The 15,154-nt window shown below is 33.3% G+C and overlaps 1 protein-coding gene across 1 annotated transcript; it reads right to left on the reverse strand.

The window, feature by feature from the left end:
- Window positions 1–140: 140 nt before the first annotated feature.
- On the reverse strand, window positions 141–8,576 carry LOC105421195 (putative mannitol dehydrogenase). Its single transcript, XM_011627635.3, has 5 exons — window positions 8,440–8,576; window positions 5,527–5,640; window positions 1,418–1,931; window positions 971–1,124; window positions 141–521 (listed from the first exon to the last, which is right to left on the reverse strand). The coding sequence occupies exons 1-5, from the start codon at window positions 8,535–8,537 to the stop codon at window positions 322–324; spliced, it is 1,080 nt and encodes a 359-aa protein (XP_011625937.1). The 5' UTR covers window positions 8,538–8,576; the 3' UTR covers window positions 141–321.
- Between the last annotated feature and the right edge of the window lie 6,578 nt (window positions 8,577–15,154).

The following is a 15,154-nucleotide window of genomic DNA, read 5'->3' on the forward strand; positions in this document are numbered from 1 at the left end:
TTCATATCTGTCATATATGTATTGAATTAACATTAAAAAGGAACTCAATGTTGAGGAATTTTCAACATTCCACTCCACGGTAAACAAAACAAAAAGACAAAGATAATGCACCCATCATGTAGAAAGTTTCTAGAGAAGAAAACTATATTCTCAATGGTGAATATCTCAAGAATTCAAGATTCAATTCCCAAAATCAGAGCACAGTGCACGATATCACCCCTCTTAGAAACAAAAAATGAGAAGCCATTGGAGAAAACAGAATGAAAACACAATTCATAGTCTTATTCAGACTTCTAAAGGCCAGCAAGTGGACTTCTAGTATTAAGCTGACAAGGAGTTGGCCACATCTATCACAAAGCGAAATCTCACATCAGCTTTTGCCAACCTCTCCATGGCAGTGTTCACATAGTCTATCTTTATAAGCTCAATATCAGCAGTGATGTTGTGTTTGCCGGCAAAATCGATCATCTCTTGCGTCTCTTTCATCCCACCGATCAAGCTTCCTCCTATAACCTTCCTCCCTACAATAATAACCAAGTAGAATTTATCATATTCCAGCTGATGAGGCTTGATTTTTCTAATAGCTTAGGGTCTTAGGCATGTCTGTATAAAGAGGTGGAACTCTCACAATATCTTCAGTTATGCACACAGCTCTGAATGAAACAAAAGTAACTAAGGACGTGTTGGACGACAAAAGATTTTGGGAGTGGGAGGGGGTCTCCCACAAACTATGGAAGACCGCTCTTTCATCATTTTGATGGAAGGGCGGTGTTCCAAAAATGTTCATTTTTGACATTAAAAAAATACTGCATGGAAGGGCACACTTCCTCATAGTGCAACCATATAGTAAAATCAAACATGGATGTGGGATGTTCAATTCCCACTTACAAAATCTCCCTGAAATGAAACGCACCCTAAGGAAATAAATAACACGCATGAGAGAAAGGGAGATAGGGATGGTTTTTCTTACCAAGAATTAAAGGGAAAGCGGGAAGTTCCAAGGGCTTTTCAGGCAGCCCCACCATAATCAGCTTTCCGTTGGTCTTGAGTAAAGAGAGCAATGGTACCAATGGGTGCTCAGCAGAAACCGTGTCGAGGATATAATCCATGGTACCCATAGCAGCCTGGAGAAAAATTAAACAAACAAAAGCAACCATAAATATGGAACTCATATGGATAAACAGATCAAGGCATACAATGTTCTTGTCAACGATCCATCCAACAAACTAATAACCAGGAGGTGTTTGATGAATTATCCAGCTTTAAACATGGACCACAAGCAATTTCCAAAAAGAAATCATTCATAATATATAATCACTGAAACTAATCAATTGCCTATCCAAGACAAACCATGTACCCATATATTACTTACTAAGCAATTGCATGGAATAAAAAGTGCTTCAGATTGATTTCTTACCTGCATTTGCTCTGGATCATGGCTCACGAGAAACTTATCAGCACCAAGCATGTCAATGGCCTCTTTCTCCTTGCTAGGCGATGAACTAATGACTGTAATTTTGACCCCAAATGCCTTGGCAAACTTTACAGCAACATGACCAAGTCCACCAAGTCCTACAATCCCAAGATGCTTACCAGGCTCTGCGAGGCCAAAATATTTCATGGGGCTATACACAGTGATCCCTGCACATAGCAAAGGAGCAGCAGCATCGAGCGGTAGGTTTTCAGGCAAGCGAATAACATAGCGCTTGTGAACAACTAACTTGTCTGAATAGCCACCATAGGTCATAGTGCTGTCATAGTCGATTGAGTTATAGGTTAAAATCATTTTGGGGCATTGATTTTCAAGGCTTTTCTCGCAAGGCTCGCAAGTATGGCATGCCCCAACCATGCACCCAACCCCGACCTTGTCACCCACCTTGAACTCCTTCACATTGCTTCCGACCTCTGTTACAATCCCCGCTATCTCATGCCTGGAAAGGATTGTCGCTAAGAATGTGTATTTTATAAACCCAAAATCATATTTTATGAAATTTTGAAACAAATTGATTATAATTAATTAATCCGAAGAACGGGGGGAAAGAAACTTAGTGTGTTCTATCATATATGACTCATGGCTAAGGCTCAAGTTACTGCCAAGGAGATGTAAATATCTGGTTCTAATTCCAGAAACTCAATCAAAGTAAGGGGCACCTTTAAATAATGTATAAAGATGTTGTTTCAATACTGGAATCTTTGTGATGGCTTAGAAATTTATTTTCAACTCTAATTATAAAATTTAAAGCTTCAAAAATAGTATGATGAACACTTAAAAAACGTAGAAATTGACAGTTCAAAAATGCATAACAAGATGCACTATGTTCAAGACTTGAATCCATTTTTCCTCTATCCATACATCTTGAGATTGAGAATCAATTTGAGGATCTTTGAGCATCAAAACAACTTCATTTAGTGAATTTTTGAGGTGCGCCTTAGTTTTGATTGTTTAGTTCCTACCTTATATAAACCTTTTCCAATAGTTTGAAACAACCACTTAGAAGAGGTGAGTTTGGAATCAATCTAGGGGAATATATTCACATTGATATCAACAAAAGCTATATAAATAATATTAGTATGTCGAAACAAAAAGCAGACAATAAAAATAATCTTAGCTATCCAAATCTGTGAATCATAGGGTTGGTAAGTCAGCTCACACAATTATTCAAATGCCAATCCATAAATTAGAAGATTTGTAATATCAACCAGTATGATCATGAATCCAAAAACACAGATTTTGAACCTGAAAAATAGTTTATCATAAATCTTTTTTTCTTTTTCTTGGGTGTTCCAGTTAACTCTCTGCAGGTCAGAGGTGTTTAGAGTGACTTGATATGTTTCACTTCCTTCTATGAAAATCCAGAGCGAACACATGTGGCCAGAATGTACAAACCATCAATAAATAGTCGGCCATGAAAAAAAAGAAAAAAAAGAAAAAAGAAAAAAGAAAAAAGCCGTAAATGTTTTAAGACTTTATTTCTCCTGCGTGGTTAGACTTAAACTGGCACCACATTATACTCGAATGCTTTTGCTTGCTCCTTAGAATGTGCATTAAACACCCAAATTATTGTGTCAAACACCAATTCAACAATTTAGAGACGGGGAAGCTTTAAATATGATCCCTCCCACATGTAAAGTAAAGTATATGAGACCTGCTCTCAGCTGTCTCATAATAGTAAACCTCTTGAGCGTTAGATCTTGATCTTGACTCACTGTGTTATATTTTTAATTTTTATTCTATAAGTCATTATACAGAAAAATTTGTGCCAGCCATATATCTAGGGCGCACAAGATAATAATAACAAATTTTTTTTTCTATGATAGTAATTGCAAGAATATTTCTAAAATTTATAGGGGCATTTTGTTCATTTAGTTTTATAAAAAATAAGGTTTCCCATTTTTGCTAGGTGCACCCAAATAAGAAGAGGGGTACACCAAATTTCATTCGCAAAATTTTTGCAGAAAAAAAAATTAAAAATCAAACATTATTTTGATGTGACATTGTGACATGAGTAACCTCAGCCGTCTGTTTAGATGGGGCATTCGAGAAGTGAGGTCACCTATACTTTATAAATAGGTGGGGTATAGCATTCATACGTTTCTTTGGTGCATAATGTACATGCAAATAAATTTTTTTACCATGAATTGATCTAATGTAAAACAAAACCTCACCTCGTGAGGTGAAAAATATTCACCGTGCCTTTACTTTTACATGCAAGCCCACTATTTACTATTTATAATTTAATATATTATTAATATATATTTATATTATGTTAAATTATATTATTGTATTATATTATATTATATATATATATATATATATATATATATATATATATATATATATATATATATATATATATATATATATATATATATTACATATTTATTTTATTAATATATATGTTATATGTGATGGGTGCGGTTTGTATAGAGCCTAGGCTCTAAACAATAAAATTAGAGCCTACATTCAAATAGTGGCGAGAAATATGGTTTCAAAACTAGAAATATTTTTTATAGCCTTAAAATACATTTTCATCTCTGTCATAAAGTTTAAAGATTCAAAAATAGTGTAGATCAAAAGATCTATGAAAACTTGAAAATCTTGAAAATTGACGGTCCAAAAGTGTGTTACAAATACACTATTTCCAAAACTTGAAATCCATTTTTTTCTCATGTCCATGCATCTTGATGTCAAGATGATGAATTTAGGGATATTTGGGTATCAAAACAATCTCTTCTAGTGAAAATTTTGAGGTAGGCTCAAATTTGATTGTTTAGAGCCTTGGCTCTATATAAACTTTTCCCATATATTATGTATATTTATTATATATATAATATAAAATACTATTATATTATATTATATATATATATATATATATATATATATATATATATATATATATATATATATATATATATATATATTACATTAGCTGCGTCATTGCCCCAAGCGCAAAGATTATATGTTGTATTATATTATATATAATATATGTTTATATTTATTTTATTAATGAAATATATATATATATATATATATATATATATAATACTGTTATATTATGTTATATATACGTTATATATTTATATTATTAATATATTTTTATTATATAATATAGGATATAATTTATTATATAATATATTATATTTATGTAATAGATATTTACAATATTATATATATTATATAATACTATTTAACATAAAAATATTATTTAAATATTATTTAAATAAATATAATTATATATTTTTATTTCTAGTTTTTAAATATTGCATGTATAGATTTACTTTATTTACAAACTATGTTTAAATACTGAACAAGTTATAAAATATATATAATTCATTACACAAAGCTTTTGAAAAGCGTTAAAAAACACGATGAAAAGTAAATTTGCAAAATATTTTCCTCTAAAGTGTTTACATATGTAAATATTTTCTGTGTGTAAATATTTACGCACGAACCTTTAGAAAAATCTTACCATCTACCCTAGACGAATTTTAGTCTAAATTACATATAAGTGTTGGACTAATCTTAAACACTTAAAACTTCCCTTTAGGGGAATCCTGCCAACCACCCAAGACTAATTTTAGTCTAATTACAGATAAGTGTTGGACTAATTTTGTCTAATTACAGATTAAGTGTTGGACTAATTTTAGACACTTTTATATGTTGCAACGTGGAGCCACTATCTATTTAAGGAGCCGCCATTTAATGGAAAATATGCCCCATTTAATGGGCATTAATATGCTCCTTGTATAGCGTTTTCCTCTTTAATTACATCTCTAAATTTCAAATTTCCCTACTAGTAAACTAGTTAATTTTATATTTGGCCTGAGTTTATTGCTTAAACCTTTTATAACAGAAGGTGAAGCAAACCTAATAAGTTCTTGGAATATCGACAAAGGAAAAGTTTAAGATGCACCAGTGGTGTATAGTAAATGGTGCAATGCAAAAGCATATATACTGGAGCTTAGCCGCAATTGATTAAACTAAATGATAGGATTAGGGACAAAATGGGTTAGGCATTCACTTACCCTGGCACGATTGGATAGATAGTGTTTCCCCAATCGTTTCTAATGAAGTGAAGATCAGAATGGCAAATCCCACAGTACACAATCTTCATTGTTACATCTTCCTCTCCGTTTGCCCTGAAACAAACCAGTAAATTTCAAAACTATTAAATAGATATAGGTCTTCTATCATCCACATTATTATATCTTTATTTTAATTATTCGGAATCGATTACATGAATCCTGTTATGCCTTAGGTTTTAAAGAAAGTTACAATAAGTTCTATACTGACTGCCTATCTAATACAATCTTCCACTTGGGCTGGGATAGATATGAGGGGTAGGCAGTTCGAGGTTGGCATCATCTGACTGCCTTATTTTTTATCAAACAAATGAGCTAATGCGGTCTAAAGATGCCAACATCAAATTGCCCTGAAGAGCATTACATAAGGTGGTCCAAGAATGGGCACCTTGGACCACCTCTGAATGCTTAACAAAGTCAATCTTTGCGGTCTAAGGATGCCAAGCACCACAGAAGGCAAGAAGGTAGTATGATGATGCTAACATTGGGCCGACTTGGGTACAACCCTACAATTGAAAAAACTCAAAAAAAAGAAAAGAAAAAATAAAATATGGTCTGATGGGTAATTTTGAAAAAAATAAAAAACCTCATGTCCAAGGGACAATTTTGAAAAAAATAAAAAACCACAGCTTGACGGATCTTCCGCATAATTTTAACACAAAATTGAATCATTTCATGTATATTTACTTTTGTGTCCGTAAGTAATCCACTCTAAAAATAATATGAGGCAAAAAGTGATAAAAATACATTGTAATATAGGCAAGAAGCCATACCCTGAAAAAATATTGTAAAATAGGTAAAAACTAGTGATTCAAAAGTCGTCGGGTCGAACCGGACTCGTCCGATTCAACTCGAGAATCGGCAGACCTGTGCCGGTTCCAGTGAAATACCGAAAATCATCTGGTTCTAGAGAAGAACCGACGATTCCATACCGTAAATCGCCATGTGACGTCGTGATTCTCTCGATTCTTCGATTCATGACGTCCTGGCCTGCCGATTCTTCAATGGGCATTTTTTATTCTTCAATGGGCATTTTTGTAAATTTTAAAAAGTGATTCTTCAATGGGCATTTTTGTAAATTTTAAAAAGTGATTCTTCAATGGGCATTTTCAATCCTTTAATGGGCATTTTTGAAAATTTTAAAAAGTACATAAACCTTAAAGTCCGCACACCTCGTCACGCGACTCTCCTCACTTCGCACGCGTTATCCTCGTTAACTACAAAGACGTATTTACTCACTACAACTTCCTTCTACCTCTTCGATGTGGGGTATTTACTCACTACAACTTCCTTCTACCTCTTCGATGTGGGATAATGTGAAGGTATTAACTTGAAACACAAGTATATTATATATTTTGTTTGCGCTTTCAATACTACAAAGTAACATGTGGCTTACTGGTTATTTTTCTTGTCAATTTTATGTTTTTGAAGTCAAATTTTTTCCTCATAAATATTTTTCTTGTCAATTTTATTTTTTTGAGGTCAAATTTTTTTTGTATAAAAAAAATGAAAGGTTTTTTTATCAATTTCGTTTTTTGTCAAATTTTTTTATTATCAAAAAAATGAAAGGGTTTTTTTATCAATTTCGTATTTTGTCAAATTTTTTTCTTATCGATAAAATAAAAATTTTCTTATAAAAAAATAATGAAAGGTTCTTATCAGTTGTCAAAAAAATAAAAATTAATAAAAAGATATTCTAAAAAAAAAAGTTCTTATAAAAAAAAAATAATACAACAAATATTTTTTGTCAAAAAAAAAGGTTCTTGCTAAAAAAAAAAAAAAAAATGTAATAGGACAAACATTTCTTGTAAAAAAATAAAAGGTTTTTGTCGAAAAAACTAAAATGTTCTTATAAAAAAATCATTCTTTATTGTAGTCCATGTATGATTATATACTTCATCCATGATAGTTCTATGATTTTTATTTTATGTGATTTAATTTAATGGTTGAAATAAGTTCATGCAGAGAAAAAATATTTCAATATTCACATATTGATGAAAAATAAAAATTAATAATATAGTACCTCTATTTTTTATTGGTATCTTAAAAAACAACATTTATAATAAATTTTAATAATTTTTTATATTTTTTTTACGATTTAATCTGACCGATTCGGTCGATTTTTGATCCGAATCGTCGATCCACTGATCTGGATGGATTTTGGGATGCCCGATCTGGGCCACCGATCCGTTTTTTAAACCACCATTAAAAACCGTTGGGTTAGATGTCAAAATCAAGGATAAAAAAATTTATATCATACAAAAGATGGTAAAAGAGATCTTCCCTTTAAAACAGAGAGGGATCTAAGCACAAATGATTAAATATGATATGCAATAGAAACTATTAAAGGTACCCACGATTGGTTTCTGATAAGAAACAAAAAAAAAAAAAAATTCTAAAAACGAAGACTCAGCCGTCCTCATCCAAAGAAAAACACAATATGAAAAGGACAGGCCGATCTAAGTTCGGATGAAGCATTATCAAATGATGACATCATGCCATCCACAAGTACGAGAAAACATGCAAAAAAATTATAAAAAAGACGCATAACCTCATCAACCAGAATTAAAAAAAAAAAAAAAAAAAAAAAAAAAAAAAAAAAAACGTTTATGAAAATGTTTTAAATGTTGTGCGGTTTTTATTGCAATTTTCTTCTTCTTCTTCGTTTTTTTCCCAGCAGTTATTGTTGGTTACTGCTATGATCTTTCGAACATCAACAGGGAGTACAGATCATTCGTCTACAACCTTGAATAAGGAAGATTAACGTGAACCAAAAGAACTCGAGAAAAAAGAAAACAAAAAAAAGGCACCCAAAAGATATCTTGAAAAAATTATGAAAAGAGGAAAATAAGGTACCTGCGAGAGAAGTTGAAGGGAGATAGAACACCAGAGGCATCCCTTGCAGCCCAACCCACAACCTTTTGAGGGTGCTCGTTTTCTGGAGAAATCGACATTTTTTTAGAGAGAGAAAGTGGTGAATGTACTATCTTAGAGAGAGAGCGGTGAATGAACTCTCTCTTCTCTCTTTACTCAGGGGTATCTTTTAAGTATGAAAAGAAAGTGTATATTGTGTATGGGATTAATATAGAAAATATATATTACGATTAATATTTATGGGAAGAGTTGATAGAGTATCTGCATTTTATTATAAATTTAGATATGGTTTAGATACCTACGATTTAGTGTCTATTAATGGCATTTGACCCTCTTCACATTAAGCAAGAGTGATAAATGAATACTTTCTTCTCTATTTTTTTTGAAAGAATTATTTTTTATTTAATTTATTTTTTCTTTTGTTCACGATGTAGTAACATTGCATATATATATATGAAAACTCTTGCTTAGTAACCAGATCTAGTTCCTCCAGCTACCTTCAGGAGCACCACTGCTCCTTGAAGAATAGCGGGAACCACCACCACGGCTATAACCGTCACCGCCACCATCACTATTTCCATAGCCACTGTAGCGGTTATAGCCACCACCATCACTTCTGCACCCATAGCCGCCACCACCACCACCACTTTGGAGTTCTTTCTTCTCTCTCTTAATCACAAAAAAATCACTACTTTCTCTATTTATCAAAAAAGAAACTCTCTCTCTCTCTCCCTAGATGGGAATGAGGAGAAAAATAGCATATAGCACGAGAAGGGTGGTGTTATAATTCTAAAGGAGGAGGAGAGCGTGGTGCCTAAATGGCCACCGCATGGGCACACACACACACCTAGATGGCCGACCTTGCCGGAATTCTTATAGAGGGGTCGTGAATGTCGATGGGAAAGGGTGATATTCGATGCATGTGTTTAAATGCGTCCCCTCTTCAAAATCTATCTGGAGATTTTGGTTCCAAAATTAATTGGGCAGCCATAATTAATATGAAATTAATAAATAAAAATAATATAATTTGAGGAATTCTTTATTTTATTTTGATAGTAAAAAGTTCATCTTTGAGAAGACTTGGACATAACGACTTCACTGTAGTTTTTGTCTGTCATCTTATTAGCAGAGACGATGGTAACAAACCCGGCCCTAGCTAACTTTGGAATCGAAATCAAATGCTTTTTCGTATCGAAGCAAAAAGTGTTTGTTTTAAGACCAGAAATTTCTCATTTTTCATTTCAAGTACATACTTAATTTTTCAGTCTTTTGGTTTTCTCCCATGTATGGTGTCAGCCCGATGGGTTTCAAGTTACGAAACATATAGTTGGTGTTATATTTGGTGTTTGACACATAAGCGGCACCACCCAAGTCAAGACACCAAAATGTGCCCTTAGGAGCAGCTAACATGCTCTCAAAGACAACACATGCCTATTCTTTATTCCCACCCTTGTTTATATTACACCTACAATTCTTAGGTCTGCACACAAAGCTTTGGGCCCCATGTATTTCAATAAATTTAAAATTTATCAATTTTTTTAAAAAATAATAAATATTTTTATTTTCTCTTTGAATTATTGATTACCTGAAAATGCAGTTTAAGCTTATTCAAAAATCAATTTGAAGAAATAAAATATCCATAGACTTCTAAAAATATATTTTAATAGTTTAAAAATTATTTATAATCAAATAAATTATTTTCAAATTAATTTGATGGGAATTGGGTCCAACTTTGTTAAGAAAAATACACAAATACTGAGACACTCTATTTCTGCTAGTGACCATGTCTCACGCTCACTCAACTGACGTAGTAGTTCCCATGACCCATAGTCCATCGCAACGCTTCATGATTGGTTATCAAAGCCAACTAATAGATGATAAGAATACAATCTAGGAATTGCATGTCCCACTTGGGGCAAGCCTAAGTCACACAGACATATGTACACACATGGTAATTGGTGCATGGGGGCTATCTTTAGTATATGTACATGCGACACCCTAAATGGTGTTATCTTCCCAACACAACTATCATATGTACATGACATGTGATATTCTATGATGAGGGTTTAACTCTTATTAAGCTTGCCAATCACATAAAAGGGTCACACAATCTCTAGGCTAACTATCCTGGGTATCTCGCTGAGCTCATTAAGGGGTAACCCTGCTAACCCTTCGTAGTTGTGGTAAATGCCCAAGTATTACAGGGTTTTAGAACTCAACTAACCTAGCTCACCCAGCCTAGTTTGAATCTAGATATTAGTATTGCCAACTTCAGTCCCTCAGGACTATACTCCCACTAGAGTCCATTATTCCACTATCATATAATTCATTACATGCTCTTGTAAGGTATTTAAATGGCCACAAAAACTCTACAACTTCTCCACTTTGCGCATCTAACTCTAATTCTATGTGGGACAACTTTCTTAATGTCTCAATTTTATTGGATTATCGACCTAAGATATCAAAAAGTACACTCCTTTGTCTTTCTTGATAAATTTTAATACTCATTTCGTCATTTTGATATGTCATTTGATGGATTATTGAAATTATATAGTAAAAGATGGATAATATGTTAAATAGTTCAAATCTTAGGTATACTTAGGCAAATTTCCCAAAACACTTATCCATACCTTTTGGATAATCCACATGATAGCAAAATGAAAAAAAAGACTTGATCATAAAATAGAACTTATGCGGGATCCTTTTAAGTACAATAGAAAATACTCATAAGAGATGAACTATTTAACATTTTATATAAATATTTTTATTTAATTTAAAAAATTCTATAAAAGCAATTATGAACATGAGTTAGAGTAGTTAAAAACCGGAAAAATGTTAAATCAATTTTAGTTTATTTTTATAACTTTTGTCAATATAATTTTGACATAAATTTCCAAGACAATTTGATGTACTCCTTTAACTTCCCTCAAAATGGTGAAGAACAAAAGTGGCCATTCTTTAGTTTTTGTCTTTCTGATAATTAAAACAATAATAAACCGCTTTCCATGTCAATTCTTGATTTCAAATTTATAACTCAATGGGCTGCAATAAACAATAATAATTAGAATAAAATAAAATAAAATAGATGGAACAAGCTTTTTTTTTGGTCATATGAGTGGGGGAGAAGGCCCCCTACCCCTTTATATACCAAACAAGCTTAACAGAATATTGGGTTATCCGGATCACCGATTTTTAAACATTGGGTTAAACACTAGGAAACCATTACACTCATACTCTGGCATGACATTGGTGGAACATATATATTGCATTGCCGACTTGAGAGAGAGAGAGAGACATTGGGGGAACATATATATTGCATTAACAACTTGAGAGAGAGAGATGGGGTGGTAACGGGTAGGGCTTGGGTTGGGTCCTACTAGACCCGGACTCAGACCCAAATAGATTTGAGTCTAAAAATTGGACCCATGCCCATACCTATCAGGTCTCAAGTCCATTGTCACCCTCATTATGAGCTTATATTTTTTTATCATCATATTCTCGTATTATTGGCCACAAGGTCACAATCACCCTCTATTAGATTTCAAGCCGTGTGATTTGTTGTTTAAGCGCTAAAGATGACCACTAGTTTTAAGTATATATGATTATTAATACACCCAATTGAATAGAGCTTAAAGTAAAATATTTTTATCTATAACAATTTACAGGTACAGGTAGGGTCCAACTGACCCGTATAGTGTTTGGGTCCAAGTTTTTAACCTGGATTTGACCCGCCGGGTCCAAATGCTAGATTCATACCTTGTTGGGTGAGTGTGGCCATTAAAGGCCTTATGAGTACTTGTAAAATGAAATGCTATAGTGAAACATGAACTAAGTGGGAGTGTGGTCCTCGTAGACCATACTAAACAAACGACGTTTACTGATACTAGGCTGTGCTTGACGGTTTAGGCTAGTTGATTGTGAAAAACTCATGTTACCTGGGCATAGAGTACAAACCGATAAGGGTTCTAATAGGTTATCCCTTGATGAGGTCGGAGTATGCCCGGATGAGTAAGCCGAGGGAATATGTGACGCATGTGTATGATGGTGAGCTTTAGAGACGGAGGCTAAAGCCTCATCCATGTACCATCACACGTTATGCATATTGATAGACCGTTTTGGGAAAGCAAGCCACCTTTCAGGGTGAAGCATATGCATGTGCGAGAGATACCCCTATGCGTTATAGGAGCTGCGATCGTAGCAGGTCTAGGTGACCTTAGCCCGTCTCTAGAGGAGAACTTGAGATCCACAGATTGGGATTGCGATCCCTTGGCTCATCGGTCAGACTTTGGTGGCCCACTAATGAGCTCCTGCATAGACTGTGGGTCATGAGAAACACTGGGTCGATTTGATAAAGTAAGTGTAGTCTGTAATCTATAGTTGAAGGTGGAGTGTCTCAATGTTTGATTGATTTAATTCCTAGATCATATGGAACCTTTTCCCATATAATGAATTTAATTATGTTTGTTTTATGATATATATTGATTTTAGAATTATTATTTGAAATTTTTTATATCTTTGAATATTTTATTTATCAAATTTGAATTTATAAAATCAGAGATATTGATTTTACATTGATTTAAATATTCAAACAAGTTCTAAGATTACATTGTTGAATTTTAAAAATATTTAAAATTGCATGGGGCCCCATTGTGCGCAGGGGCCCACCATGGCCTAGATGGTGGGGCCCATGAGATCCTTTCATGGGTGGCACGCCCCACCCGTTTAGAAGCTTTCTATTTTTGTGATAAGTGATTTTGGTTTGTAGGCCAAGTTGCTATGTATTTTGGAAAGAAATTGGCTTGATGAAGCGTTGAATGAATTTTTGGAAAGCATGAGAAGGCTTTGCTATTATTTTGGTATGCGGAATATTATATTTGAAATTATTTTATTTAATTTCTATTGATGGAAAAATGGCTTAAGAAAGAGGGATAGAGGTTCTAGCACCTTCCATAATGATGATGACCCATCTACGGAATGGATGACTCGAATATTTCACCCCACAAGTCACCCATGATCAATGGTTCATTTGAATCTCACATGAGAGACGAGCCAAGGAAAATCCTAAAAAACTCTAATCTTGTTCAAAGCCTATAAAAAGGAATTGGCTCTACCCAAAATCTCTGCACTTTATTATTCTATCTCACTATTAATAAAAGTTTCTCTCTCTCCCAAAAGGTGGCACGTCCCACTCTCCCATTTTTGAGATATCTCTCTCTCCCATATTGTGAAAGAATCTAAGGGTTTAGGCTATGGATTTTTTCTCTCTCCTATTTCTCAACTATAGATTTGTGGCTAAGGGTTTTAAGTTGTAGCAAAAAGAGAATCCATCTCTCTCAAACTAGGTTGCTAAGGGAATTTACTTAAGGTTTGAATTATTGATTAAAGGGGTTCATGTTCCATTGGTATGGCTTGAATTAAACTTGTTTTCCCAATTGAGATCGAAGGTTGATCATCGATCCCACGCCATTAGATGGTGGTGACTCGATATGGGGTATAATAAGTCCGGTTGAGGTAATATATGACACTCTCTTTTTGTTTATTGTCATATTTAATTATATTATTTTTATATTCTCAAGCATAAGAATTGTGGATATTTTCTTTATTTAAAGAAAATTTGTTTAATGACATCATGGTCTTTAAGATCCTGGATTTGTTAGTTTTATTTTCTTTGAAACAAGAGTTATTGTAATAAGACTACTTGTAAGTGATTTTTGCTAAAAAAAAAAAGGAAAAAAAAGGAAAAGTGGTAAAAAGAGAAAAAAAAAAAAAAATCCCTGACAAGATCACATTAGTCTTTCTTTCATACCCGACCAGTGTCAAGTATACCCGACGGGTCCCGAATTGGGTCTGGGTCCATTGCCACCCCTAAGAGAGAGAAAAAGTGATAGAGAGTCGTTCAACAAAATAAAGAGAAAAGCAAGGACCTTAGATTTATGAGGCAATTACAATACACTTTCATTTTATTTTTCAATTAAATATCTACATATGCTTCTTTTTTCTTTGTTATAAAACCTTCCTTTTCATTTCAATCAATGGCATGGCCCGTCATGCAACCCACTCAAAATAGAAAGAGAGGGAGAGAGATGGTGTGTGCCACCTATGGGACACTTGTGGGCCCCATACTCTCTCCAATATGTGCTAGAAAGTTAGGGCCGTTAAAGTATAATGGGCTCTCATGTATTTTAATAAATTTAAAAAGTATTAAATGATTTTTAGAAGCAATAAGTATTTTTATTTTATCTTTGAATAATTAAATACTTGAAAATACATTTTAAGTTTATTTAAAAATCAATTTTGAAAAAATAAAATATCCAGAGATTTCTAAAAATTTATTGTAATAATCTAAAAATAATTTAAATTTAATTATTTTTAAATTAATTTGATGAGAATCAGGTCTAATTTTATTTTAAACAATACAAAAATACTGAGGCACTGCATCTCTATTAGTAATCATGTTCCACAGTTACTTTATCAAACAAACCTAGTAGGTCCTATGACCCACGGTCCATCATAGATATTTATAATTGGGCTATTAACGCCAACCAATAAGTGAGGAGAACACCATCCTAGTTTATGAACAACATGTTGCCCTTAGGGACCAGCCTAGGTCACACATACCTGTGCACACACATCGTAATTGCTGCATGGGGCTATCTATCTTACATGTTCATGCAACACTCTCAATGATATTCTATTA

This window comes from Amborella trichopoda, chromosome 11 (assembly GCF_054954075.1).
Source record: "Amborella trichopoda isolate Santa Cruz 75 chromosome 11, AtrichopodaSantaCruz75HAP2 v2.0, whole genome shotgun sequence".
Taxonomy (NCBI): domain Eukaryota; kingdom Viridiplantae; phylum Streptophyta; class Magnoliopsida; order Amborellales; family Amborellaceae; genus Amborella; species Amborella trichopoda.

What these genes read in the sequence shown, in the direction of transcription:
- LOC105421195 (XM_011627635.3), bottom strand. Translation starts at nt 8,537, where the DNA reads ATGTCGATTTCTCCAGAAAACGAGCACCCTCAAAAGGTTGTGGGTTGG. An exon ending in CCCTTCAACTTCTCTCGCAG is followed by an intron (nt 5,641 to 8,439) that starts GTACCTTATTTT and finishes GGTTTGTTTCAG; the next exon opens with GGCAAACGGAGAGGAAGATG. An exon ending in ATGATCCAGAGCAAATGCAG is followed by an intron (nt 1,125 to 1,417) that starts GTAAGAAATCAA and finishes ATTTTTCTCCAG; the next exon opens with GCTGCTATGGGTACCATGGA.